The following is a 26,420-nucleotide window of genomic DNA, read 5'->3' as shown; positions in this document are numbered from 1 at the left end:
TGGGGTCTTTGGAGGCATCACAGCTTGTCACCTCATTCTCCATTCCACCTCGTCCTATTGGGCAAATCATACATACTTGGCATTTTCACTAGCCGGATCACCAATATCACCAGCCCCCCACATACCGACGCCACACACTACCATCTACTTCACACATGACATGGCAGACATATACACTGGCAGAGTAGAGGATGGGCTCCTACTCATGGATCCCCTGGCACCTATGGATACCATTACAACCCAGCTGGCATCACTCCTACACACGGCTGCATTACAGAGCTGCCCACATCGTGTCCACTCAGGAGAGCCTGCGAGATCTGGGACTATAACAGATGGTATGATGACGAGTGCAGAGCCCTATACTCACGGCTCCGCATATACAGAGAGCCTTGGGAGCCATCACAGAGCAGGAGTCGAGGAGAGAGATGAGGAGACTTACTCGCCGCAAAAGGCGGGCCTTCGCAGAGATACAAGAGCTAGAGATCTTTCATTTCTTCATGAGTAGAGATAGCCCTGTCTCATGGCGGCACTTTAGAGAGTCCCGAACACCGGCACCTATTGCAGACCCGCAGACATGGCACACATATGCAGAGGGCCTATACCACGCCCCACAGCAGCCACCTATACCTCAGCCACAGGAGCCTCGACCTACCACAGCTAGCTTCTTTACCCACTCGATGGTACAGGAAGCTATCCGCCGCCTACAGCATGGACGAGCCGCTGACCATATGGGCGTGCAGGGTGAGCATCTCATATATGCAGTAGATTCTTGGCTCCTTTTCTTGCACACCTGTTTAACAGGGCACTAGCAGAGTTGCCTGCGGAGTGGACGATGCACACCATTGTGTCAATTCACAAAACAGGGGATATGCTCGATCCGAGCAACTACAGGACGGTTATGGTTGGTCACGTGCTGGCCAAACTCTATGGTGCAGTGTTGGAGCAAGAGCTTATTAGCTTATATGCTGAGCGAGCAGGTTTACGCTCATCAGGGCAGGCAGGCTTCAGGAGAGCTTTCTCTACCATTGACCATGTATTCACTCTGAGATGTATGATTGATCAGGCCAGAGTGAGGAAGAGAAAGCTCTATTGTTGCTTTGTGGATTTCCGCAAGGCATTTGACACAGTACCACGAGAGAGGCTCTTTCAGCGCCTGCAGTCTCTTGGCATACCAACAGATATGACATGGGGCATCTATGCATTATATGAGTAGGTTTTTGGGCGAGTCAGATGTCCAGGAGGTATGTCCGAGACTATTGCTAGAACCATTGGTGTGAAGCAAGGATGCCCACTTTTCCCCATGCTATTTGGGTTATACATTGATGAGGTGGCTGAAGAGGGAGGGTGCATCCAGGGAGTACTGAAATGGAGGTAGCCTGTCCATACTAAAGCCATGCAGTTGGAACCAAGCTGTCATCTGTGCATACCAACATGATCCGTCTCCCTGTGATGCCAACTGTCGTGAAGACTCCAGGGCTAAGCGAGCATATCTGTCTCTAGGGAGAGCCCAAGTGCTATGTATAAAGGAGACTGATCGAGTGAGTGCCTCTACTACCAATGGGGGGGCAGCCATCTCTGCACGGATAATATCATGTGGTACGGAGGCCTTGGCCCTAATCATCCGAGAAATCATAGAAACCAAGGACCTCTCCATACGTCTCCATCCATCAGTGCTACCAGCTCGGCTGTGGTGATCCACTGAGGGTCCCCATATCTCCACTCCATACAGCATGGCTGAAGTGACCAAAGTGTCAAAGAGCCAGAGCTTTGTTCGAGAGAGAGAGAGCTCCTACACGGAGCTGGCTGTGCGCCCAAGGAGAGAAGACAGCTAGTCGCTTGTCTGCTGCCCCGCCCTTCACAAAAGCGTGAGAGAGAAAAACACCTTAAGCTGCAGCCCCTGTGCGCCCAGCCGAACAGCTCCTCCTTTCCACGAAAAAGCCAACCCCCCCTAGAATAGGGTGGGCTCTTTAAAAAAAACCACGATTCTCTTTATTTTAAAAGGTTTTTAACCCTTTGTCCCCTTGTCCCCTCCACGCATGGGGTTGTTTAAATACCTTGTCTCCTGCACGCATGGGGTTATTTAAATAAAACCTTTGTCCCAAGTATGAACCTTGAACATATATCTTGCTCACCGACCACCATGCTCACACTTAAGAAGCTGCACAAATTTACAGGGTCATGACAATAATTCTTTCTATTGGTTATGATCCTTGGTGCTAGGCTTCATTATGATTGAGTCTGCCTTGTATCTCCGGATAGAAACTCAATACACAGACCTTTGTATGAATGTATGCTTTGTGTGTGTGCGTGGGGGTGGGGGTGTGGGAGCATATATTGATACCAAGTTCTACACCCACTATTGGGCACTGATGAGGTTAGTGGGGATGTCGTAGTATCTTATCCATACTATGCATGATGGAGTTGATGGTTTATTGTCTTGTGGATGACTACCATGAGGTTATAAATTGCACTTTCTTATAAGGTGAATTTGGGCATGTTCCTAGATTCATCTAGGTATATCACCTTACATATTGGGGTGATTCTATTCTATTTTGGCTAATAGCCGTGATTGTTGTATGCCTTTTTCATACTTAATAGAGGTCTCTTTCTTGAAAAAAAATAACAATAAAAAAAATGATGCAAAATGGATTTATACACTCGAGAGAAAGCCTGGTGATACCATTGATGGGTACAAAGCTAGACTTGTTGCTAAAGGCTATGTCCAACAGAAGGGCATAAATTATGATGAGACTTTTGCACCTACTTCTCGCATGTCCAGTATCAGATGTGTTGTTGCTTTGGCTGCCCATCATGGATGGAAGGTACACCAGTTGGATATCAAGACAACCTTTCTCAATGGGGAGTTGCACGATAAGGTTTATGTGAGTCGGCCCATTGGTTTTGTGATGCTTGGCCAAGAAAGTAAAGTGAGTAAGCTTCACAAAGCACTTTATGGTCTCAAACAAGCTCCTAGAGCTTGGTATGAGAAGATTGATTCCTATATGGTCAATCACGGCTTCAAGAATAGTACAAGTGAGAGCATGCTCTATGTTCAAGAGAATCATGGGATTTTCATTGTACTCATACTCTATGTTGATGACATGTTGTTGACTGGAAATAATGAGGATGTAATTTCAGCTTTCAAAGCTGAATTGAGAACATCATTTAAAATGTCAGATTTGGGTCTATTGCACTATTATTTGGGCATTGAGTTTGTGCAGACAAATGAGGCATCTTTATGCTTCAATCCAAGTATATTTAGAAATTGTGGCATAAATTTGGGTTTCAGGATTGCAAGCCTATTTCTACTCTAGTAGAACCAAGAGTTAGGCTGAGCATGTATGATGCTGGTACAATCAGGGTGTTGGGTGTCTTATCTACTTGTGCAACACAAGACCAGTTGTTCAATTTGGTGTATCCGAGGTCAGCAAATTTATGCATAGTCTAGGTAGTAAGCATTGGCAAGGAGTGAAGCATATCTTTCACTATCTTCAGGGCCCCTTGGATATTGGATTGTTTTATGCAAGGGGGGCAGCTTGCAGTGATATGCTTATAGTGATTCAGACTGACTGGAGATTACGATACATGGCACTCATGCATATCTTGGTTAAGTAAGAAACAACCCACCGTTGCCACTTCTATTTGTGAAGCTGAGTACAGGACAACTTTCATTGCTATGGTAGACTCTGTATGGCTCATGAGGTTATTTGCAAATCATCATAAGTGTAAGGAGACCCCCACCACCATACTCACTGACAGTCAGAGTGCTATGGTTGTGGCACGGAAATGTGACGGAATCGAGTCTTCCATGCTTGTACAAAGCACAAAGAGATACACTATCACTTTGTCAGAGAGCGGCTTCATGCAGGGGAGGTCACTTTGATCTACTACTCTACTCAGCATAACATAGCAGATCCTCTTCACAAAGGCTTTACCTCGAGAGAAGTTTGAAGCTTTCCGCTAAGCTTTAGGCTTGCTCTCCTACAAAGAGTGATCTGCATCCTTGTACAAGCTCGCATTACCACTACAGGGGTTTGAAAACATTTTATGCTGTGTGTAGTGCCACGTGTGAACAAGGGCTTACCAATGACACATTTTATTCCTTGCGGGTTTTTTCTCCTTGGACATTCGGTATGAAAGGACATCCACTTATGGTTTAGGGTTTGTTTTACCTTCACTTTACTATTATGATGTGACTACTACGTGCAAACAGTTTTTGCACGTCTTTTGTTACTCCATTGCTGCCTCTCTGTGTACTCCTTGTGTGAGTGAGGTTGTTGCTTGCAGGTTTCCATTGCTCTCTTTTCTAACAAGAACATACGCAAAAAGTGGGATTGGTTGGGCCAGAAAGAAGGGGAACCAATCACTTCTTATGTATTAAACTTTTGGAAGGTACTGTTGGAAGTGATTCCCGTTATGAAGATAGATAAAGAGGAAAAGAAGAGGAAGTTTGAGTTGGGGGTTCAACCCATCTTTTAAAATTGTTGGGTTTGAGGAGCAATGGAGCGTGCAAGGCGAAAACACATAGACACACACTCGAACAGAGAAAACGTGAAGTTGGAAACATACTCACATAATGATGTGAAAAGTGAAGTACACAAGTACTAAAAATCCTAGGCTAAGAGCCCAACACACAAAAGTGTGTTGACACGGGGGAAAAAACCCTTGCCAGCACAAGGAAAAAAGTGCCCGTGATTAGGATGAACACCTGAACTTCCCGGAGGCCAGATGGCCAACAAACCCCCTTGAAGTGAAAGATGTGATCATAGATAGGGTGTAGGAGACTACCTTGGTAGAGGCTATAAGTTTACAGCTTTGCGAAAAGCTTCAAACTTCTCTCCATGGTACTCAGTACATGGACTTGTTGTATACAAATTTGTCTCATAGAACAATCTGGCCTTCCGTAGACGTTAATATATCTTTTCTTTTCTTTTCTCTAGAAAGAGGCTTGGTAAATCCATCTTCCACATTGGCCTTTGTAGGGACATAAGTCAAGTCAATCTCTCTAGCATGGAGCCTCTCCTTGACATAATGGTAATGTACCTCAGTATGCTTTGTGCTAGCATGAAATACGAGATTCCGAGCAATTGCCAAAGCACTCTGACTGTCAGTGTAGATGGTGGTAGAAGACGACTGTCTAATACGAAGATCGGCTAATAGACGTCGTAGCCAAACACATTCCACAGTAGCTGTAAAGATTGCCGTGTATTCAGCTTCACAGCTAGAAGTGGCCACTGTAGGCTGCTTCTTTTTGAGCTATGAAATGCATGAACCACCAAGAAGAAAACAGTTTCCACTAGTATGTTGGTGTTGGACTCACACACTCACACACACAAACCTGCACATAAGGGTTAGGTGCAGGATGGAGAAGCTCACACACAGAAATGAGCGAGAGAGAGAGAGCCAAAAGTGTGGTAGCCACAAAATGCAAGTCTACCCTTGCATGTGTGTCACATCCATATAATATAGAAGTACAAAATATTATATGTAGAGTGTCCTTTCACACTTGATATCCAAGGGGAAAAACCACATGGGAAAAAGTGTCCTTGGTTAAGCCCTGTTCACACATAGCACTACCATAAGTGAGCATATGCCTACAAATCCTCCCTGTAGTGGAAGTGTGAACCTGTACAAGGTAGCAGATCACTCTTTGTATGAGAGTAAGCCCAAAGCTTTGCGGAAAGCTTCAAACTTTTCTCGAGGTAAAGCCTTTGTGAATGGATCTGCAACATTATCCTGTGTAGGGCAGTAAGATAAACTGATCTCCCTTGCATGTAACCTCTCTCTGACATAGTGATAATGAATCTCAATGTGCTTGGTACGTGCATGAAATACTAGATTTCGTGCCACGGCCATAGCACTCTGGCCATCAGTGAGAATGGTGGTGGATGTCTGCTGACACTCACGAAGATCAGTCAATAATCTCCTCAACCATACACAATCTACTGTAGTTGTGAAGACTGTCCCCTGTACTCAGCCTCACAAGTAGATGTGGCAACAGTGGGTTGCTTTTTACTCAACCAAGATATGCATGAACTGCCAAGAAAAAAACAATTCCCACTGGTGGATTGCCTGATATCATAATCACCAGCCCAATTTGAATCACTGTATGCATATAGTGTTGCCATATATATATAGGCAGTGATGTGTGTGAACACACTTAGGACCGCCGGAGCACTTTTTCCCTCTTTAGGAGGTTTTTTCCCTCGGCTTGTATATACACCCATCCTTCTAGGGCTAACTTATCTTTTTGTACATTGACACAATCTAATACACTTTGTGTTGTGTGCATTCTTGCTGCTTCTTCTCCAAGCTTTGTGTGCTTTCCTGCAACCCTAATTCCAACAATTGGTATCAGAGCAGGCATCGGCTCCCAGGGCTACACCGCCAGTACCCTCCGACTCACGTTCTCCGATTGAGGTGAGTTTTCACGAGCACTTCCAGGTCCCTATACTCTGCAAATGAGCCCATAGGGCATCGCGTTCTCAGAAATCGCATATGAGGTCGTTTCGGGCTCCGTTTTTGCATTTCAAGTTCTGCACAGGTGTTTTCGTCATTTTTTGCAGAAATTTCGACAGTGCAGTTTTCTGCAAAACAGGCATACGTACTCTATTGTGGACCGTGCTACATAGCACGAGTTGTTTTTTGTTCAGTGTTTGCTTCATTACAGGTAGCTTTTGCATCAGTTTCAGTCAGTGGCCATGGTTGATAACAGCAACAATGATGTATTTCGCATGTTATCTGCTGATGACAAATTGGATGGAGACAGTAACTACCCACTTTGGGCATACATGATGCAGCATGTTTTGGTTGCAAAAGGAGTGTGGAACATTGTGCAGGGTATGGATGTACGTCCAGGTTCTGTGGATGTAGGATCTGTTGAGGATGTTGCAGGTTTTAGCAGCTCTACTGTTGCTGCTGTTTTACCCACTGCTGAACAAGCTCGTTGGGATGGTATAGATGCGCAGGCTCATGCCTTGATTGCACTTTCTGTCAAACGTAACATCACCTCACATATTCGTTCAGCTAAAACAGCAAAATAGGCTTGGGATATTCTAGCTGGTTTGTATGCAGGTCGTAACGAGGCAAAAATCGCTTACCTGCGTAAAGAGCTAGAATTGAAGATTATGCAAGAAGATGATGACATGAATGTTTTTCTTGCTGAGATTAAAGATCTCAAAGAACAGTTGATTTCTGCAGGTGAGATTATTCGTGATCATTCTCTTGTGCAGACTGTTCTTGATGCTTTACCTGAGACATATCAGACTTTTGCTTCCACGTGGAGACTTCTTAATGAGGACAGACCTGATGCTGTTAAGTATGATACTTTAGTAGCTCTTGCAAGAAGCGCAGTCCAGGCAAAACAGGGCTAGGCAGCGTGCAGTTGATCAAGCATTTATTGCTGCCTAGCAGCATAGAAGAAGTGGTAAGGCAGCCCCTTCCACTGTTTCTTCTCCTATTAGAAGGTCTGCAACTTCTTCTCCTTCCACAGGTAGCAACAATAAGTCTGAGAAGGCTCTTGATAAAGGCAAGAAAAAGACCAGGTGCAACTATTGTAAGGCAAATGATCATGTCATTAAGAATTGCCCTAAGCTAAAGGCTAAAGAGGCAAAGAAGAAAGAGTCAAATGCAGCCACAATAGCGGCGGATGCTTCTACAAATGCAGATTCTGCAAATGTTGTGCAGGATACAGAATGGGCGTTTAGCGTGTATTGCCAGTATGACCCATTTGTACATGATGCATGTTTGGCAGTTTCTGTTGACTCTAATGTATGGTATTTTGACAGTGGTGCTACAAAGCACATTACCTCATATCGTGATATGTTCACTTGTCTTGAGGCTGTCTCTAATGGGAATACTGTCACATGTGCCAATAATGCTTCTTACCCAGTGAGAAGGGCGTTGGTAAAATTATGCTTACTGCTGCAAATGGCAGCGCTTTCACACTTTCAGATGCTTTGTATGTGCCAGGGATAAAGAAGAATCTATTGTCTGTCTCTGCGCTTGCTAGACTTGGATTTGTAATCAAATTTGTGGATGACAGATGTACTGTTCATGATTTGACTTCTGGTGATACGATTATTGCATCTGGCACCTTGTTTCGTGGGCTGTATAGGCTCAATTCTTATGACAAGTGTGTGGAAGATTCAGCAAATGCAGTTTCTGATGAAAAGGCAGTTTCAGATGCAAAACTATGGCATGCTCGTTTTGGTCATTTGAACTTTGCTAGTTTGCTGCGTTTGCAGAAATTTGATATGGTTGCTTCATTGCTCCCTCTTGAGGCACCATTGAAACATGTTTGTGAAGGCTGTATTTTGGGCAAAATACAGCGTTCTGCGTTTCCAAAGGATGGTTCTGTGCGGGCCACTCGCAAATTGCAACTTGTACATAGTGATGTATGTGGGTCTATGCAAACTCCGTCATTTGGTAAACACTTGTACTTCGTGACTTCATTGATGATTACTCGAGGCATGCATGTGTATATCCACTGAAGGCAAAGTTCGAAGTGTTTTTGTGCTTCAAACAGTTTTTTCTTATGGTTGAAAATGTATCCAATTGTACTGTGGGCACCCTCCGTTCTGATCGAGGGGGGGAGTACTTGTCTAAAGAGTTTGATGCATTTCTGGCTAGTCGTGGGATAAAACACCAATGTACAATGCCGTATACCCCTTAGCAAAATGGTGTTGCTGAGAGGAAAAATAGGTCACTTATGGAGATGGCACGATGTATGGTCAAGAGCCAAGCTTTGCCACATGCGTTTTGGCTTGAGGCTGTCATGTGTGCTGCATATGTACTCAACAGGTGTCCCACTAAGGCCTTGCAGTCTATTACTCCATACGAAGCTTGGCATGGCAGGAAGCCTTCTATTGGTCACTTACGTGTCTTTGGTTGCTTGGCCTATGCTTTAGTGCCTGTGCAACAACGCAGAAAATTGGATGATAAGGCTGTCAAATGCATTTTTGTTGGTTACAGTGCTAAGAGCAAGGGTTACAGATTGTATCATCCGCAGTCAAAGCGTATCTTGATTAGTCGAGATGTTGTTTTTGTGGAAGATGCTGTGCAGCCTTTGTTATCATGTACCAAAGAGACAGGTGTGAGCTCACGGGATGTATTTGATACGTTGTTGCCTCTCTTTACAGGTGGGAATTCAAATGTAAGTCCTCATGAGGCAAATATTCAGCCTATGCAGATTTCAAACGACATCATAGATCAGCCTATTTCTGATGCAGATTTACAGGGTGTAATTCATGAGGATAGGGCTGAAAATGAGCAGGCTAGAGATATGCCTAAATGGCTGGTGCAAACCTTGCGTGATAGTAAGATTGATGCACCTATGACTAGTCGTACTCTTTCAGGTTTTCAGCATGCCTCTTATGCATCAGATTGTTATGCTTTGGCTGTGTCTAGTATGTGTGAAGAGGAAGAACCTCTTTCATTTGATGAGGCACAAAAATCAGAAAATTGGTTGGTTGCAATGCAAAGTGAATATGATGCTATAATGAAGAATGGTACATGGTCTTTGTGTGATTTGCTTATTGGTAAAAAGGCCATTGGATGTAAGTGGGTTTTTAAGTTGAAACGAAAGCCAGATGGCAGTGTTGATCGCTATAAGGCTAGACTTGTTGCAAAGGGTTATGCTCAAGAAAAGGGCATTGATTTTGATGAGACCTTTGCTCCCACTTGTCGTATGACTACCATTCGTAGCATTTGTGCATTGGCAGCTCATAATGGTTGGAATGTACATCAGCTGGACATAAAGACTGCGTTCTTAAATGGAGATTTGCATGAGGAGGTGTATGTATCGCAGCCTCGTGGTTTTGTTCAAAGAGGGCAGGAAAACAAAGTGTGCAGGTTGAAAAAGGCTTTATATGGTTTAAAGCAAGCTCCACGAGCTTGGTATGAAAAGATACATGCATATTTGACTGCATATGGGTTTCAGAATAGTCCAACAGAAAGCACTTTGTATGTTAAACGTGTGGATGGTGTACATCTAATCATTGCTCTCTATGTCGATGACATGCTGCTCACAGGACCAAATGAGAGTCATATTGCTGATTTTAAGGCTGATTTGAATGCCTCTTTTGAGATGTCAGATTTGGGGCATTTGCATCATTATTTGGGGATACAATTTAAGCAGTGTGATGGAGGTATTGCTTTGTGTCAGACAAAGTATATTGAGACATTGTTGCGGAGATTTGGCCTTGAAGACTGCAAGCCTATTGCTACTCCAATGGAGACAGGTTTGAAGTTGAGTCTTCATGATGCTGGAGATCACTTTGATGTCACACTCTATCAGACAGCTGTTGGTTGCCTCATTTATGTGTGCATTACGAGGCCGGACATTCAGTTTGCAGTCTCACAGGTGAGCAGGTTTATGCATAGCCCAGGGTCTCAGCATTGGAAGGCAGTTAAACGCATCTTTCGCTACTTGAGTGGCACCATACATCTTGGGTTGTTTTATCCCAAGGGGGGATCGTTGCCGCCAGATTTACATGCTTTTTCGGACTCAGATTGGGCTGGTTGCTATGACACAAGGGTGTCCACAAGTGGTTTTTGTTTCATGCTCGATAGCTCATGCATATCTTGGTTGAGCAAGAAGCAACCTACTGTGGTCACTTCTAGTTGTGAAGCTGAGTACAGGGCAGCTTTCACAGCTACGGTTGAGTGTGTGTGGCTCAGACGGCTTATGGCTGACTTGGGTGTTGGACAGGAGTCTGCCACCTCTATCTTCACTGACAGTCAGAGCGCATTGGCAGTTGCGAGAAACCCAGTTTTTCATGCTTGCACAAAGCACATTGAGGTGCATTATCACTATGTCAGGAAGAGACTCTTAGCAGGAGAGATCAGCTTGGCCTATGTGTTAACACAGGACAACCTCGCCGATCTTTTCACAAAGGCGCTTCCTCGTGAGAAGTTCGAAGCTTTCCGCAAAGCTTTGGGCTTGCTCCCCTTTGTGGATTGATCTACTTCGGGCATGGCACTCCCCTATACATGAGTGCCAGCTCTCGTTCACACCATCACTCCCAGGGGGGATTTGTTGCCATATATATATAGGCAGTGATGTGTGTGAACACACTTAGGACCGCCGGGGCACTTTTTCCCTCTATAGGAGGTTTTTTTCCCCCGGCTTGTATATACGCCCATCCTTCTAGGGCTAACTTATCTTTTTGTACATTGACACAATCTAATACACTTTGTGTTGTGTGTATTCTTGCTGCTTCTTCTCCAAGCTTTGTGTGCTTTCCTGCAACCCTAATTTCAACATATAGCTGCAAGCTGCCCCTCCTGGGATAGAACAAACCAAGATCCAGGGTACCCTGAAGATAACGAAATATGCGTTTGACTGCTTGCCAATGCCTTGTGCCTGGGCTGTGCATGAATTTGCTCAACAAAGACACCCCAAAAGATATGTCTGGCCTCGTGTTACACAAGTAAATGAGACATCCCACTACCTGGCTGTAAATGTCGGCCTCAAAAGGCTCTCCAATATCATGCATAGTAAGTCGTACACCTGGTTCTACTGGAGTAGAAATGGGCTTACATTCATCCATGTGAAACCTTTTTAGTAAACTTTTTATGTACTTAGTTTGTTGCATAACAATGCCATCATCTGTATGCATAAACTGTATGCCAAGATAGTAGTGTAAAGGCCCCAAATTTGACATATCGAATTCAGCTTTCAAATTAGCTTTGAAATCTGAAATTTGTGCTTTGCTAGTACCTGTAATGAGCATGTCATCTACATACAAGATGACTATGAGAATATCGGCACCGGTTTTCTTCACATACAATGTGCTTTCAGCTGGACTATTCACATAACCTTGGCTGGTTAGATGAGCATGTATTTTATCATACCAAGCTCTTGGAGCTTGCTTTAACCCATACAATGCTTCGTGTAACTTGCATACTTTATGTTCCTCACCAGGAACTACAAACCCAATGGGCTGATTTACATATACTTCCTCCTGTAAATCCCCATTTAAGAATGCAATTTTGATGTCCAATTGATGCACTTTCCATCCTTTATGTGCAGCCAATGCAATCACTGATCTTATTGTGGTCATTCTCGAAGTAGGAGCAAAAGTCTCTTCATAATCTATTCCCTTTTTCTGGGAGTAGCCTTTAGCCACAAGTCTTGCTTTGTACCTATCAATAGTACCATCAGACTTCCTTTTGACGTTGTACATCCACTTTGTTCCAATGACATGCTTGCCTTTAGGCAATTCCACAAGATCCTAAGTATTGGTCTTCATGATAGAAGAGATTTCAGCTTGCATAGCTTGCACCCAATGCTCATTCTCATGTGCTTCTTCATAAGAAGAAGGTTCTTCTGAATCAAAGAGACCACCCATGGCTAATGCAGACTCCCCACGATGTATATTCAATGCATGGCTGGAACTAGCCATTGTTCTACCTGTGAGTGGAGCTGCAAGTTTGCTTTCTTGCAAAGTTTTCAGCAACCATCTTGGCACTGACCTGGCTGTGTCTATGGCTGTTTGCTCTTCCCTGACAAGATCTTCCACTTCTTCCATAGAAGGGGGCCGAATGGCTGGCTGTTCCACATGTTCTGGGGCTGATCTGCATCCCCCCTAATTGCAATGGGTAATACTCCATCAAACATGTCCTGTATGCCTGTATCATTACTTTTATACAAGCTGTACATGGGCTGTTCTGAATTTTCAGCAAATACCACATCTCTACTGACAAAAATCCTTCGTGTTGTTGGATTATAAAGACGGTATCCTTTGCTCTCATTGCTGTAGCCCACAAAAATGCATTTCATTGCTTTGTCATCTAGCTTTGTTCGGAGTTGTTCTAGCACATGTGCATATGCCAAACACCCAAATGTACGCATATAATCCACTGTTGGCTTTCGGCTATACCAAGCCTCAAATGGTGTTATGGTTTTCAAAGCTTTTGTTGGACACCTGTTCAACACATGAGTTGCACACATTATAGCTTCCATCCAAAAATTGTGAGGCAACTTTTGTGCTTTCACCATGCATCTTGCCATCTCCATGAGAGATCTATTTTTCCTTTCAGCTACACCATTCTGCTGCGGTGTGTAAGGCACAGTACATTGGTGTTTGATGCCCTTTTGAAGCATATAATCCTTGAATGTATTTGACATGTATTCTCCACCTCTATCTGAGCGGAGTGTTTGGACTTCACATCCACACATATTTTCAGCAATTGCTACAAAGTGTCGAAAGCATGTAAACACCTTTGCTTTCGCTTTCAAAGGGTAAACCCAAGCAAACCTGGAGTAGTCATCAATGAATGTGACAAAGTAAAGATGCCCCCCTATGGATGGTGTCCGCATTGGACCACATACATCACTATGTATGAGCTATAATTTACTTTCAGCTCTAACAGCTCCATCTTTGGGGAATGGTTTTCGTTGCATCTTTCCCAAAATACACCCCTCACATACATGTCTTGGTGGAAACTCAAGAGGCGGCATATTATCAACCATATGATGCTTTTGCAAAAGCATCAAACTCCGAAAATTTACATGCCCAAAACGAGCATGCCATAGCTTTGCATCATGCATAGCAGGAGTGTGGGCAGCCACTGTATTTGCATCATAAGTACGCTTGTCATAGCTGTCCAGCTTATACAAGCCGTTGTATCATGTTCCAGAAGTGACTATTTCATAACCCTTTGATGGGTCTTTTACCAAACACTTCTCATCTTCAAATTTAACCTTTAAACCTTGGTCGTTTATGGCTGACACGGAGAGCAGATTTTTCTTTATGCCTGGAACATACAATACATTTTTCATACATATATTGGCACCATTGGCTGTAATAAGTATGACATTGCCAATTCCCTTTACTGGATATGTGTTATGATCTGCACATGATACAATGCGGCCATTTGAAGCATAAACCAAGTGCTGAGATACATCTTTGCATGAAGTGATGTGGCTCGAAGCACCACTATCAAAATACCATGATACATCCTGTCTGTCAGATGCAATGCAAGACATATCATTGTCTGAAGCACTTGGTGTGCCACTAGTGCATGTGACCGAAAAAGTGTACTCTTCCTGGACTACATTAGTTGATTGTTGTGCTTTGTCATCAGAAGAGTCTGCTACTGCATTGCTTGCTTCTTTCCTTTTCTCTTTTGCAATCCGCTTCCTACATTCACTGATATAGTGTCGAGGCTTATGGCAGTAGTGACATTTGCCCTTCTTTTTGGGCTTGTTTGCATCCCCTTTGTCAGAATTTTCACCACCAGAAGAGGGCAGTCCATGACCAGCCTTGCTAGACTGTTGTCCCCCATGCTTAAAGCTCTTTGCTTTACCCTTATCCTTGGCTGTAAATGCCTTGTCTCCACCACGGTTGCTCGATAAGTTTGCTCTTGTTTGCTCTTCCTGCAAGAGTAAACCCACCAGCTCTTCAAAAGTGACGGGATCACCACCTCCTCTCATTGAGAGGTTGAGAGAGGTGTGAAAGCCCAAGTAGGAAGGTGGTAAAGAATGAAGAGTGTTGGTGACTAGCTGTCTGTCTGGGATAACCTCATCAATGTTGAGCAATTGCTCCTGCAAATCTTTCACTTTGGTGAGATGATCTGCCATGGAGTCACCCTCATCCATAGAAAGAAGATCCAATTGTCTCTTCAAATAGGCAACTCTTGCCTCGTTGCGTACTTGATACATTGCTTCCAATGTGTTCCATGCAAGCTTCGATGTCTTGCAAGAACAAATGTACGGAATAATAGTCCTTTTCACTGAAAGGGCTATCAATGACATGGCATGTGCATCCCTAGAGTCCCATCTCTTCTGCTCTTGTGTGGGAGCAGGTTCTACTTTAGGAGCTCTTGGAGCACCTCCCCTTTGAGGCGTGGCTGGCTGTATGGTAAGTGGGCGTGTGTCATCACCACACACGATGCCCCAAAGCTCTTTGGCCTACCAACAAATTACGGATCATGAAACTCCAGAGGGAGTAGTTAGATCCATCCAACTTGTTCTCCTGGGTGATCACACCAAATACATTTGTAGCATTTTGAGCCATGTCAACAAAATATACCTGCAAGCAAACCAAGCACCAATGTGCACTGCCAGGCAACCAAATGTCCTGTGCAAATGTTTGTCTGCAAACCGAAGCAAGTGTAAACCTGCACCAAATTGTCCAATTACACACAATGTGTATACTTATGCGACAAATCACAGCTGTAATGCCCAATTACATGCTCCAATCTGAAAAGCCCCAATTTTTATGCACTCCAATCGCTTCAATGTGCAGTTAATTGGCCAATTTTCACAAAAGCCCCAAATTTTTACAGCTGAAAGAGGCTCAATTTGTTGATTTTGACCTCAATTTGGAAAACCCCCAAATTGCAAGCAAAGCAACCTGTCCAATTTTTCAATTTGGCCTCAAATTGAGAAATCTCCCAAATTGCCTGAACCTTGGATCACCTGCAAGTTTTCAAATTTTCCTGGCAATCCCCAAAAATTTGTTGAACCTGGAGCAGAGTGCCTGCAAAGCTTTTCCCCCCTCTTTTTTTGTTTATTTATTTCGAACATGTAAGTACCTTGAAAACAAGTACCTGCACGTGGAGGGGCAGTACTGATGTGCAGGCGGACAAACTGTAGGCGAGAAGAGGCGAAAACGGGCGGATGGAGGGCCTGGGCGCTGAGCGTCTGGTGGACGGAGGACCTGGGTGGCGGACGTGGGCTCTGGGCGGCAGAGCAGGGACGGCGGGCGGAGGCTCTGCTGGGCGGCGGCAGTCGTGGCTCCAGTAGAGCCGCCGGTTGGGAGAGGCGATGACGGTGATGGGCGCACTAGCGCCGCCGGTCGGGAGGCGCGTAGAGGCGGCGGCGGTGGCCTGGGCAGGACCGCAGCCGACTGGGCTGGGCGGAGGTGGTTGACTGCGTAGTAACGCCGCCGGCAAGGCTGGGCGGAGGCGGCTGACTGGGCTGGGCGCCAGAAGGCAAGCAATGAACGGAATCTGCAACTTCGACAGAAATCTGCAGGCGAAGGAATCCGCTGACGGAAATTCAGAGTTTGCTGCAGATTTTAGGGGTAGAGCTCCATAGGCAGCCCCCAGCTCTGATACCAATTGTTGGTGTTGGACTCACACACTCACACACACAAACCTGCACATTAGGGTTAGGTGCAGGATGGAGAAGCTCACACACAGAAATGAGAGAGAGAGAGAGAGAGAGAGAGAGAGAGAGAGAGCCAAAAGTGTGGTAGCCACAAAATGCAAGTCTACCCTTGCATGTGTGTCACATCCATATAATATAGAAGTACAAAATATTATATGTAGAGTGTCCTTTCACACTTGATATCCAAGGGGAAAAACCATATGGAAAAAAGTGCCCTTGGTTAAGCCCTATTCACACATAGCACTAGTGAGCATATGCCTACAAATAGATACTTGCATGTCATAGCATCCTACCCAGTCACTGTTTGTAAAAGCAATCAATCACAATGTAGAACTGTCAATGCTGAGTGCTAGGGCTATGCATGAATCTGCTCAACTATGAAACAACAAATTGAACATCCAGATGAGTAGTGCATAGATAAATAAGGCATCCCACAGCCTGCTGATAAGTGGCGGCATCAAATGGTTCACGAGCATCTTCAAGTGAAAGTTTTAAACCTGGTTCTATAGGAGTAGAAACAGGCTTACAATCTGTCATTTGAAACACTCAAGGAGCGGCTCAATGTATCTTTGCTGAGATAACAGATATAAACTAAATATCGAAATAGTAATGCAAATGCCCCATGTCTATGACATCAAAAGCATGTTGCAAGTCAACTTTGAAAGCTGAAATATTGTCCTCATCAGGACCAGTAATGAGCATGTCATCCACATAAAGAATAACGATCAGCAGATTGTCCCCATCTCTGTGAACATAGAGAGTACTCTCAATTGGACTATAAGGCCATAAAGTGCTTTATGTAATCTGCATACTTTCTTTTGTGCCCCTTTTCTGAACAAAGCCAGGAGGTTGAGATACATACACTTCCTCTTGCAAATCACCATTAAGCAAGGTAGTCTTAACATCCAATTGATGTACATGCCAACCCTTGTGACTGATGTACATGCCAACCCTTGTGAGTAGCCAACAAAGCAACAACTCTATGAACGGTAGTCATACGCGAAGTAGGAGCAAAAGTCTCCATTAAGCAAGGCTGTCTTAACATCCAATTTATGTACATGCCAACCCTTGTGAGCAGCCAACAAAGGAACAATAGTACGAATGGTAGTCATACGCGACATGAGAAATAGGTTCCTTAGTGCATGTGGTGGCAACGAGAGCAGTGTAAACAAAATGTGAAGATGTATGACGAGATGTAGCACGAGTACGACTAGGCATAAGAGTAAGCTGTTTGCTAGCACGCAACATTCTTGGTTTCCATTATTAGGCCATTGTATGTTCATATTTTTGGAGGACATTTTGGTTTTCTACTAAAGAGAAGCATGAGCGGATGTGCAAAATGTTGTATAACTGCTAAAAGACAATGAATTGTCGTAAATGAAAAAATGTCAGAAGTTTTTTCTCATTGAAGTTCATTACCGGGGATATAAGATTAGCCCGGAGGGTATCTCCTTGGACCCCACAAAGGTGCAGGTTGTGCTCAATTAGAAGGTTCTAGTAACCGCCAATGATTCGGATCCTTCATTTGGATTTGTGAATCATATGATACCCATATTGACAAATTCTCTAAACATCTCACTGATTTGGTGAAGGATATCAGAACTTCAAGGCAATGCATTCAAATGACTTGGGATAGCCTTCCAAAGACCTCAAGCAGGTCCTAGTAGAGGTACTGTGTTTGAAGTAAGCTTTGTTGGATGATCTGACCATGCAATTGGCGCAATGCTATAGTAATGTAGGACGGTCATCTAGTGGTTTATATGAGCCACAAATTAAACACGTCAGAGAGAAATTATTTGGTTTATGACAAGGAACTCCTAGTTGTGACATAGGCTCTTTAACATTGGAAACATTTTCTTTATGGGCCTCACTTTACAATTTGCACGGATTATCAGGCACCTAAATGGCTTCAAACGATGCTAAGTGCACACTGAAGTGAATGCCAAGCTTGTTGGAGTAAAACTTTTCATTAGTTTGGTGGCATGATCGAATACATTCTTGAGAAATCTAATACAGTAGCAGATGCTCTTAGCCATAAGGGAACTACTTTTACAGTCTCCACCATTCATCCCTTGACTGGTTTGGTTTAGTGGACATGGAGTACAAGTACGCAAGCACAAGTAGGCCGATTCGGAAGAGTTTGACACACAATGGGTAGGGACATTGGAAGCCAAGGGGCATTTTTTTTGTACACGACTGATGGCTCTTTTACAAAGATCGCCTTTTTGTGTTGAAGAGTCACTTCTCTGAGACATGCAAGATGCTATCACGGGTGGCTACTTGGAGAAGTTAAGAGTGAGTAGCATGGTCTCTAGCCCAAGGGTGGCTTACCTTTGTATCAGGTTTGAAGCCTATGGTTGGGTGGCAAGTGCTAGCCGAACCCAGATATGTCCTCTCTATTATTGGTGTATGTGTGACGATTAATTACGTGTACTTGGATTGGTTCACTGACGTGCTTTTGTGTGAGTAGATCTTGGGGGTACACTCAAGTAAGTGCACATCTTACTGAGGGGGTGTTGCAATTGGGGCCTCTACGTACATGTAGCACACAAACAACCCATGGAAGCAGGGCTAAAGGGTCGGGGCAGCAGAGGCAGCAATAGACTGGGCTATAGAGCTGCAGACTGCAGAACTTGTATACAGCAGCACATGAAATTTTGTCAACGAAGAGGCATTAATTAAGTGGTTAACGCTTGGGTGTTTGAAGACGGAGGTTTCGGGTTTAAATTCTGCTGCTGGCGTTGCACGATCTTTTTTGGGAAGCCTTGTGGATGGCATTTCATAAATTCTTTTGAAGAGGGCTTATGTTGGGAGTAATTAAGAATTGAACTTGGGGTTGCGGGGGGTGTGATTGCCTCTTTGAAATGCAGGTAATTTATCAATACTTGCACCTGCTCATCCCACACATTTTTTTTGACCGGACATGCAACTGATTGCGGGAAAGAACACAAAGTTTCAAGATGCCAAAGTTGATCTTTTGCGTGCAGGCACATAAAAGGAAAAAACGTGTTGATTGTCACAAACACAAAGGTGTCGCCATTATATCTGGACAGAGTTGTTGCGGCTATCTTGAATATTGGGAGTGACATGAATGTGGAGGGTATTTGTCTACCTGAAGGAGAAGAACAAAAAAATAAGGTAAATGCTTCATAAGCTAGATCCCCCCCCCCCCCCCCCCCCCCCCCCCCGTTGTTACTTTTTTTCACTGTCCATAGGCACTTTTTATTGGCCCATAAGCACTTTTTTTTAATCAGCCCGTAGGCGATGCCACCGAGGAAGCACTGAGTGGGGTTTAAAACCGAGGACCTCCTGGTCCTAGGCAAACTTCTTCACCCCTTGGGCTATCACCTCATTGGCTTCATAAGCTAGGTCTTTGTGCTATCTTACTAGTTTTTCTTTTGACATGTGATTTCTTGGCTAATGCAGGACAATGTCTTCAAAGTGATCGATAAGGCGACAGAGGCAAGAATGGATAGTACAACTACTTTTGTGGGCCTTGGGGGAGGGGTTATAAATGATTTGTGTGGCTTTGCTGCTGCTGTATACGAGGGAGGAGTGAACCACATACAGATTCCAACAACACTGATGGCCCAGGTGTGGTGTAATTGAGTCCAATGTTGAGAAGCCTTTGTGCATATTCTGTGAGCTGATTGGATAGGTTGTGCAGGTTGATGTGGCAGTAGCTGATGAGACTGGAATATACCATCTTCTTGACAAGCATTCTATCTGCTCATACTATGAACCGGAATGCGTAATTGTAGACACAGATACATTAAAGACTTTACCAGGCAAAGAACTAATTTCGGGGATCGCTGAAGTAATAAAGTTTGCTTTGGTTAGAGATGGCGTTTTCTTGCAATGGCTAAAGGAAAACATGGAACAAATGCTGGCAAGGTGTTAAAATAGACCCGATCTTAAAACTTTCTTTGCTTTCGTTTTGAATGCTAAATCAGTCAGCATCCTTATCTGGGTTTGAAGCAAGAAACAAGTGGGTATGCAAACTAAATGAGCTATTGAAGCTAGGGTAATGTCACATTCATCTGGATTTTGTACTTTTTTTTGGCATCAAGTGTACTTCAGTACAGATGCATGCACGCTTGTGCTCACACTTGAGCCTATTTTAAGGGTGACCGGGAAAAAGGGTAGGTAGATTCTCGAAGCATGGTCAATTACACCCCAATGGTGAGGAAGGTGGACAGCCAAGCAGTAGAACATACCCCAGAAGTTAAAATTTTTGAGTGATCAACAGTCTTCAGCTGAGTTGCAGCCATTCTTTCTAGCCCATTTCACAGAAGATTGCATTTGAGTCTTCTTGCTGCTGAGCTTTTCAGTGATGTTTTCTTGTGTCTTTGTAGTGGGGAGTTGCTCAAGCTGACATTTTACAATGGTGAGCACAGCTGCATCCATGATGGCAACTACAGTTGGCCCATAGTGATGCTGGTTTGGCCTAGCACTAGGCAATTGAGTGTTGGGAAATCTCCATCATCTCTTTGGTCAGTTATTTAGACCATGCAGCCCATCTCAATGCAGCATAACATCTGAGGTGGTAGCACAGTTGTATTGACATTGTCATACCCTGTCAACAACCAAAAGCATATGCCCCTTAAATTACATCATGTAAGACGAAAATATTCCTGGCTTGCCCAAGCGTTTCTTTTTGTCCGCCGTGATGCACCCTGCTATACAGGCTAGACTTTCTGCTAGCCTTCAAGTGAATCTTGGTGAATAAATCCTTATGAGGTGTTCTTATGCATGGACCACACCATTGGGGTCTTACTTGATGAGGTGGTAGAGCCAACCAGTCTACTAAGACCAGAGCCAATTCAAGTGGTGGTGGTGGAAATGTAACTAGACTGAGCAATTTTAGAAATATTACACATTTCTAATGATTTATCGTTTTATTTTTAATAGGGATCCAACTACAGTAGCCTATGCAATCAAGAGGTCCTGTGAGATCAAAAGTGAAGTTCTATCAATCGACAAAAAGGAAGAAGGATTCAGAGATATTCTAACCCTTGGGCAACCTTTTGGACGTGTAAGCCTCATGGGTTCTATTATCTTTGTAAATCAGCTTTGCATATGTTGGGATTATGTGTGAATATCTTTTAACATACCATCTTGTGCATTGTGTGATTGTGGACATGCACTGTTCTTGTCATCCACCCATTAGTACAGATAGGGTGGCAGGTGCAGGCTGAAATGTCAGGGTGGATAGCTAGTCAGGATGGGTGGTTGGTTTGGATGTAAAGAAAATTGAGGTGAAGTCGGAACAGAAAGGGGAGATGTCTGGGGAGGTGGCTATTCTTCCTTGTAGTTGACTTCAATGATCCTTGATCTCTTCTAATGCACATGGGATTCCCTTGTTGCAGGGTATCGAAAAAAGCATGGAGCAAGGAGAATGGCTTCATGGAGAAGCATTGGCTGTTGGGATTGTAAGCTGTTACTGCCTAGATTCATACTTGTCCAATATGCACTTGCGAGCACATCATGTTTGTAGTAACTTTCCTTCTGATTTCTGTAACATTCGCTTCTTTGTAATGATATTTGCTCCCTTCTATTGCTTCAGGTCATGACAGTAGATCTTTCGCACAGGTTGGAATGGATAGATGATTCGGTGCTGATAGATGCTGTGGTTGCCATGGAAAGGGCGCACTTGCCAACAGCTCCACCTGCACATATCTCAAAGGAGACTCTCAAGAAAAATATGGCTGTAAGTGCTGTTTTTTAGTTGGCTGGTTCAGGGATTTATACTCCCGTCTTTTGTTGTTGCTCACTTGGTTATACTCTTGCAGTTGCCAACAGACAGGCACCCGCGGCTAGCTTTACTAAAGGGACCTGCTGGAAACTGTGTTGTGTCAGAAGATTACGATCCAAAACTTTTTGAGTCAATGGTGACCTTTTTCTGCCTTGGGGACAGGGTGTGAGGCTTTTGTGCCATCCAAGCGCAACCCAGAAGTGGGGACTGGTTGTCTCGGGGCAGGGTGTAAGGCTTTTTTGTCATCCTTGAAATCCTTACCCAAAAGTGGCATTTGTGTCATCCTCGAGCCATGCTCATATGCAGCACAAGCTGACCAAGTTTACAAGGGAACTTCATGGTTAATTAGTTGGGTGTAGTACACTTCAGAATGCCCTATGGACTCAAAATTTTCTCAGTGTGCAGGTATTCGTGTTTGTAGGGTATGCAAAGTAATAGCTCTGGATTACTAGTCTGTGTTGAGGACATTGAAGGTTGAACTGAAATTCCAGGAAAAAATGGATGCAGAATATGCATGCATTGATGAGATTGTGATGATTGATGTGGCTAAGTTCGAGTGTCAATACACGGAACAGACAATGCCCATAAAGCATTTAGTCTATCATTTTAGGAAAATCAAGGAAGTTATAAATGGTCTTGTTGTGGCACCTTCAGAATTATGAAGGAAATGTGTTTCACAGGGTAGAATCATCCATAATAGGGCTTAGCATTTTTTTTTTTTTGGAGGGGGGGGTGGGGGGAGGGGGTGTGTATAAGGACGTTAAACAGCTGTCATTTTCAGCCCTTTCACAATGCACCATTCAGTGCCCCACATTTCTTATCACCAAACTACAACCCTTTGCATGTCTGTAAGCATGCTGTAAGAGGTCGTCAAGTTCCTGAAGCTCAAAATTTTCAAAGCTCACAAAAGACTCCAGATGTTAAAAGATTTTGTCCTAAGTTTTAACGGGCAACTCCTTTCATTCATGGAACTTGATTTCTCCCACACTTCATGAATTCCTATGTAGGGCCTTAGCGGACTATCCCCGCGCATCGATAAAATCCTACGATGGGCATTGAATGCCAAAGCATTGGCGGGGAATTCTCCGTCCATAATGCACCCAAACGCTTTCAAGTGTGCCAAGTCTGGTTTTCTGCCAGTAATTTTTTGTTTAGGTGTCATGCCATGAATTGCTGCAGTGGGAGTAATGCTTGCTCTTGAATGAGTAGGGTTAGCATTGCTGTCAACTGAAAATAAGTTCGTATCAAACAAGAAGTCCCTGGATTTTCTACCACAAGAGACAGTACAAGGGCTTATATTTAATCTAATTAGTGGAAGCACGAGGGTGTTTTCTTGTAAGACTTTTCTTGCATAACAGAGTTGTTTTTTTGAAACTCATTATCTACTTCCAAGATTTTTGTGGAGTGCTGGAAGCATTTTGCTTGATCTGGTCCAACAAGTAGTTTTTTGTTTTCTGAAGTGGGAGGAGGAATACCCAAAGCCAGTCCATTGTAGATAATATGCAAAAACCCCATGGAAAGCATCTAGCTTGGTCTGGTCCAAGAAGTAGGTCTTCTTTTTCTAAGTGGGAGGATGAATCCCCACAGACAATTTGCAATAACATACACACACATGAGATTAATACACTTTGCAAAGCTAAAATGTATATTCGGTGCAATTTTGTATGATATAATGATGTGTTTGGCCATGTTCAGTAGTTGAAATGGCTTAATTACATGTATTTGCTGTTTTATGAGTTAAGCATTTGGCATATTATGACACTAGTATTTATTCAAAAGGCAAGGCATGTGCAGATGTACTTTAATGGATCCAATTTTGAAATTGAAGGAGGTTACTCTTTAAGGAGGGAGGAATAGGATGCAGTTACCAATACGTGAACATGGTTAAAACTAGTATGTGTTTTCAGTGGCAAGGTAGGTAGAGCATGTTTAATCTTGTATATCTAGAGGATGCTTTATTGGACGAGCTAAGTAGCTTCTATGTAAGGCATATATGCATCTTGTGGAATAGAGTTCAAAAGCACATGACAGGTAGGGCAATGGACATATTAAATCTTATAAAGTCTTTTGCTAGTTTATGTTTTTTTTTCCCACAATATAATATGCTTGTAGTAGTCACATTTGCAAAAATTCTAATGAAGAAGGTTTTTGGATTTCATCACATTCGAGGTCTCGTAAAACCTATTGCATCAAGACTATGGGAAGCATTCATAGGACTTTGTATACTATCCATGAAATGCTTCTTTAATCTAGCTTTTGCCTTTGTTCATCATCTCTACGTTGCATGTAATTTAATAAAATTTCTATTTTGATGCTTTGGATGCATCTTGTAGTTTAAGATTTATGAACACCTTTGTTCAAGAAAGTTGTAGCTTTACAACAAGTATAGTCTTTACAGAGTATAACTCGCCTAGAACATAAAAGCACATTGAATGTGGGAATGGAAACTTCAAGGGTGGTCAAGAGCTCTAGCACTCCAAATCTTGGACCTTCATAACACAGTCACTCATGAGGGAGAAGTTAGTTCTCTCTCTCTCTCTCTCTCTCTCTCTCTCTCTCACACACACACACACACACACACACACACATTCCACATCTAGCTAATCACAAGCAAGAATCAAGCAAGCTTGCCCCAAGCAAGCACGCACGCACACATACACACTTATGCACTCTCACACATGCAAGTAAGAAACTCCTCGAAGACTCCAAAGCTAATGACCAACATAAACATAAAAACATGCAAGAACTAAGAAGAGATTAAGATAAAGCAAGCACGCACGCACACATACACACTTATGCACTCTCACACATGCAAGTAAGAAACTCCACGAAGACTCCAAAGCTAATGACCAACATAAACATAAAAACATGCAAGAATTAAGAAGAGATTAAGATAAAGCAAGAATAAAGGAGCTCCCAAGCTTAAGCGCAAATGTAGATTGTATTATCAAAAGTGTCCTTCCACACTTCCATAAGTTACTTATATAGAGGTGGGCTTTGCCCAAAACATGTTCTCATTACAAAGTCAAGTCTTATAGGGGAGGCTTTTGTTACAATGGTAGGTATTTGGCCACGTACAATGTGAAAAATCAAAGGTAGAGTGGGGATTACAAGAGGTATAGAAAAAGTACAGAAAAAGGAGTCATAATATGGTAATAATATTGACAAGATTTTGAATGCAAATTTCAATTTAATGATCTCTATTGATAGACTAGGGAGCAACCAACTCTTTTACACATGGATGGCAAACAATCGAAGAAAATAAGAATCAATTTAATCGTTGTGATGGATGGCAAAAAAAGAAATTCTTTGAATGACTTAGATGAATGAAGAAGGGAACAAATGGTCCCTTATATAGACATCACTATATAGGTGATACATGTTAGAGAGCTAGTTGAATCCTTATAAACTACAAACTGTGGGAGCACAAATTGAGGAAAACCTTGGAGCCCTAGACCTTTGAAAAAAACGTTGAAGGAGGGACTTTCATATTATCTTCCCTATGTGTCTAAAAATTATGTCTAATATGAACACAAAAATTCATGTTAATATTTAATTTTGAGCTATCTTTGAGAAACATATTATTGAAGTCAAGAGCTTACCTTTGCCTTGATGAAGCATATGCCGTTGGGCCTTGCTGTTGAGCTGCAAATGCAACTTCCTGATTGATGTGGGTGCACTCGCTTGTCACGTTCTCACTTCGTTGTCACAACAGATGCTCCTTGCCAATGAGGTGAAGGGAGAGCTATCTTCACCTAGATAAAGGCAAATAGAGATGGTCCTTCTCGTGATGATTCTCTCTCACAAAAGGTGGGAAAAGAAGAAGAAGTTAACGGAAGAGGGAAACCTACAAGAAAACCTATTCAAGAAAGCATCCATTTAGAATGCATGAATCCAATGCAAGCAAGAGTAGGGAAAAGAAGAGCTCACAAGTAGGGAATGAAGAAGAGCTCACAAGTAGGGAAAAGAAGAGCTCACTTATTATAAAAAATGACTTTTATACAAGTGACTAGTTTTCACACTTAGCTAGCCAAACTTTAAAATGGTACAATCTCTATTACTAGTCAAGTAAGAATGCACACGAAGTCCCAAGACTTTCCCTATTTGACATTAAGCACAAGATAAGGCCCCTTTATATGTTCCAACACCATTTTACAAAAGATAAGCGCCCGTTCGAGCGGGTAAGAAGTGCCTTATGGTAGGCCGTGCGAGCGAAACCATGTTAACCTACGGAGTGGTTACCCCCTTCCTAATGGTGACCATGTCCTTGATTGCGTCCCCATGTCACCCAAGTTGGCACCTAAGTCAGTGGTGCAGTTGATGTCGGGGTGGAAATGTGTGGATGGTCTAAGATACACCATGAAGTTGATATGCGAGGGTAAGTGGTATGGTTCGAGATTGATATGCCAGATGCAGGGCATATTTGGGAGAAGCTTTGGGTAACTATGGTGGTAGGCAGCTTGTCGAGGTGGTATGAAATGTATAGGCAATGTAGATGTTTTTCAGCGAGGCCTCCTTCTGTTGTGAAAATGGTGGGTCCCTTCA

The 26,420-nt window shown here is 43.2% G+C and overlaps 1 protein-coding gene across 1 annotated transcript in view; it reads left to right on the top strand.

Moving 5' to 3' along the window:
* Positions 1-22,522, top strand: part of LOC147607306 (3-dehydroquinate synthase, chloroplastic-like) — a 39,392-nt gene extending 16,870 nt beyond the window's left edge. Inside the window, exons 2-8 of the mRNA XM_086790477.1 lie at positions 19,108-19,258; positions 19,547-19,714; positions 19,788-20,014; positions 21,032-21,155; positions 21,490-21,552; positions 21,687-21,830; positions 21,913-22,522. Of these exons, the coding sequence (XP_086646603.1) occupies positions 19,108-19,258; positions 19,547-19,714; positions 19,788-20,014; positions 21,032-21,155; positions 21,490-21,552; positions 21,687-21,830; positions 21,913-22,044 (1,009 nt within the window). The 3' untranslated portion in view covers positions 22,045-22,522. The remainder of the gene's footprint in view (positions 1-19,107; positions 19,259-19,546; positions 19,715-19,787; positions 20,015-21,031; positions 21,156-21,489; positions 21,553-21,686; positions 21,831-21,912) is intronic.
* The last annotated feature ends 3,898 nt before the right edge of the window (positions 22,523-26,420 follow it).

The sequence above is a fragment of the Cibotium barometz genome, chromosome 55, assembly GCF_041138505.1.
Source record: "Cibotium barometz isolate CiBa-2024 chromosome 55, ASM4113850v1, whole genome shotgun sequence".
NCBI classification, from domain to species: Eukaryota; Viridiplantae; Streptophyta; class Polypodiopsida; order Cyatheales; family Cibotiaceae; genus Cibotium; species Cibotium barometz.
This window is presented reverse-complemented; position numbering and strand designations above follow the sequence as displayed.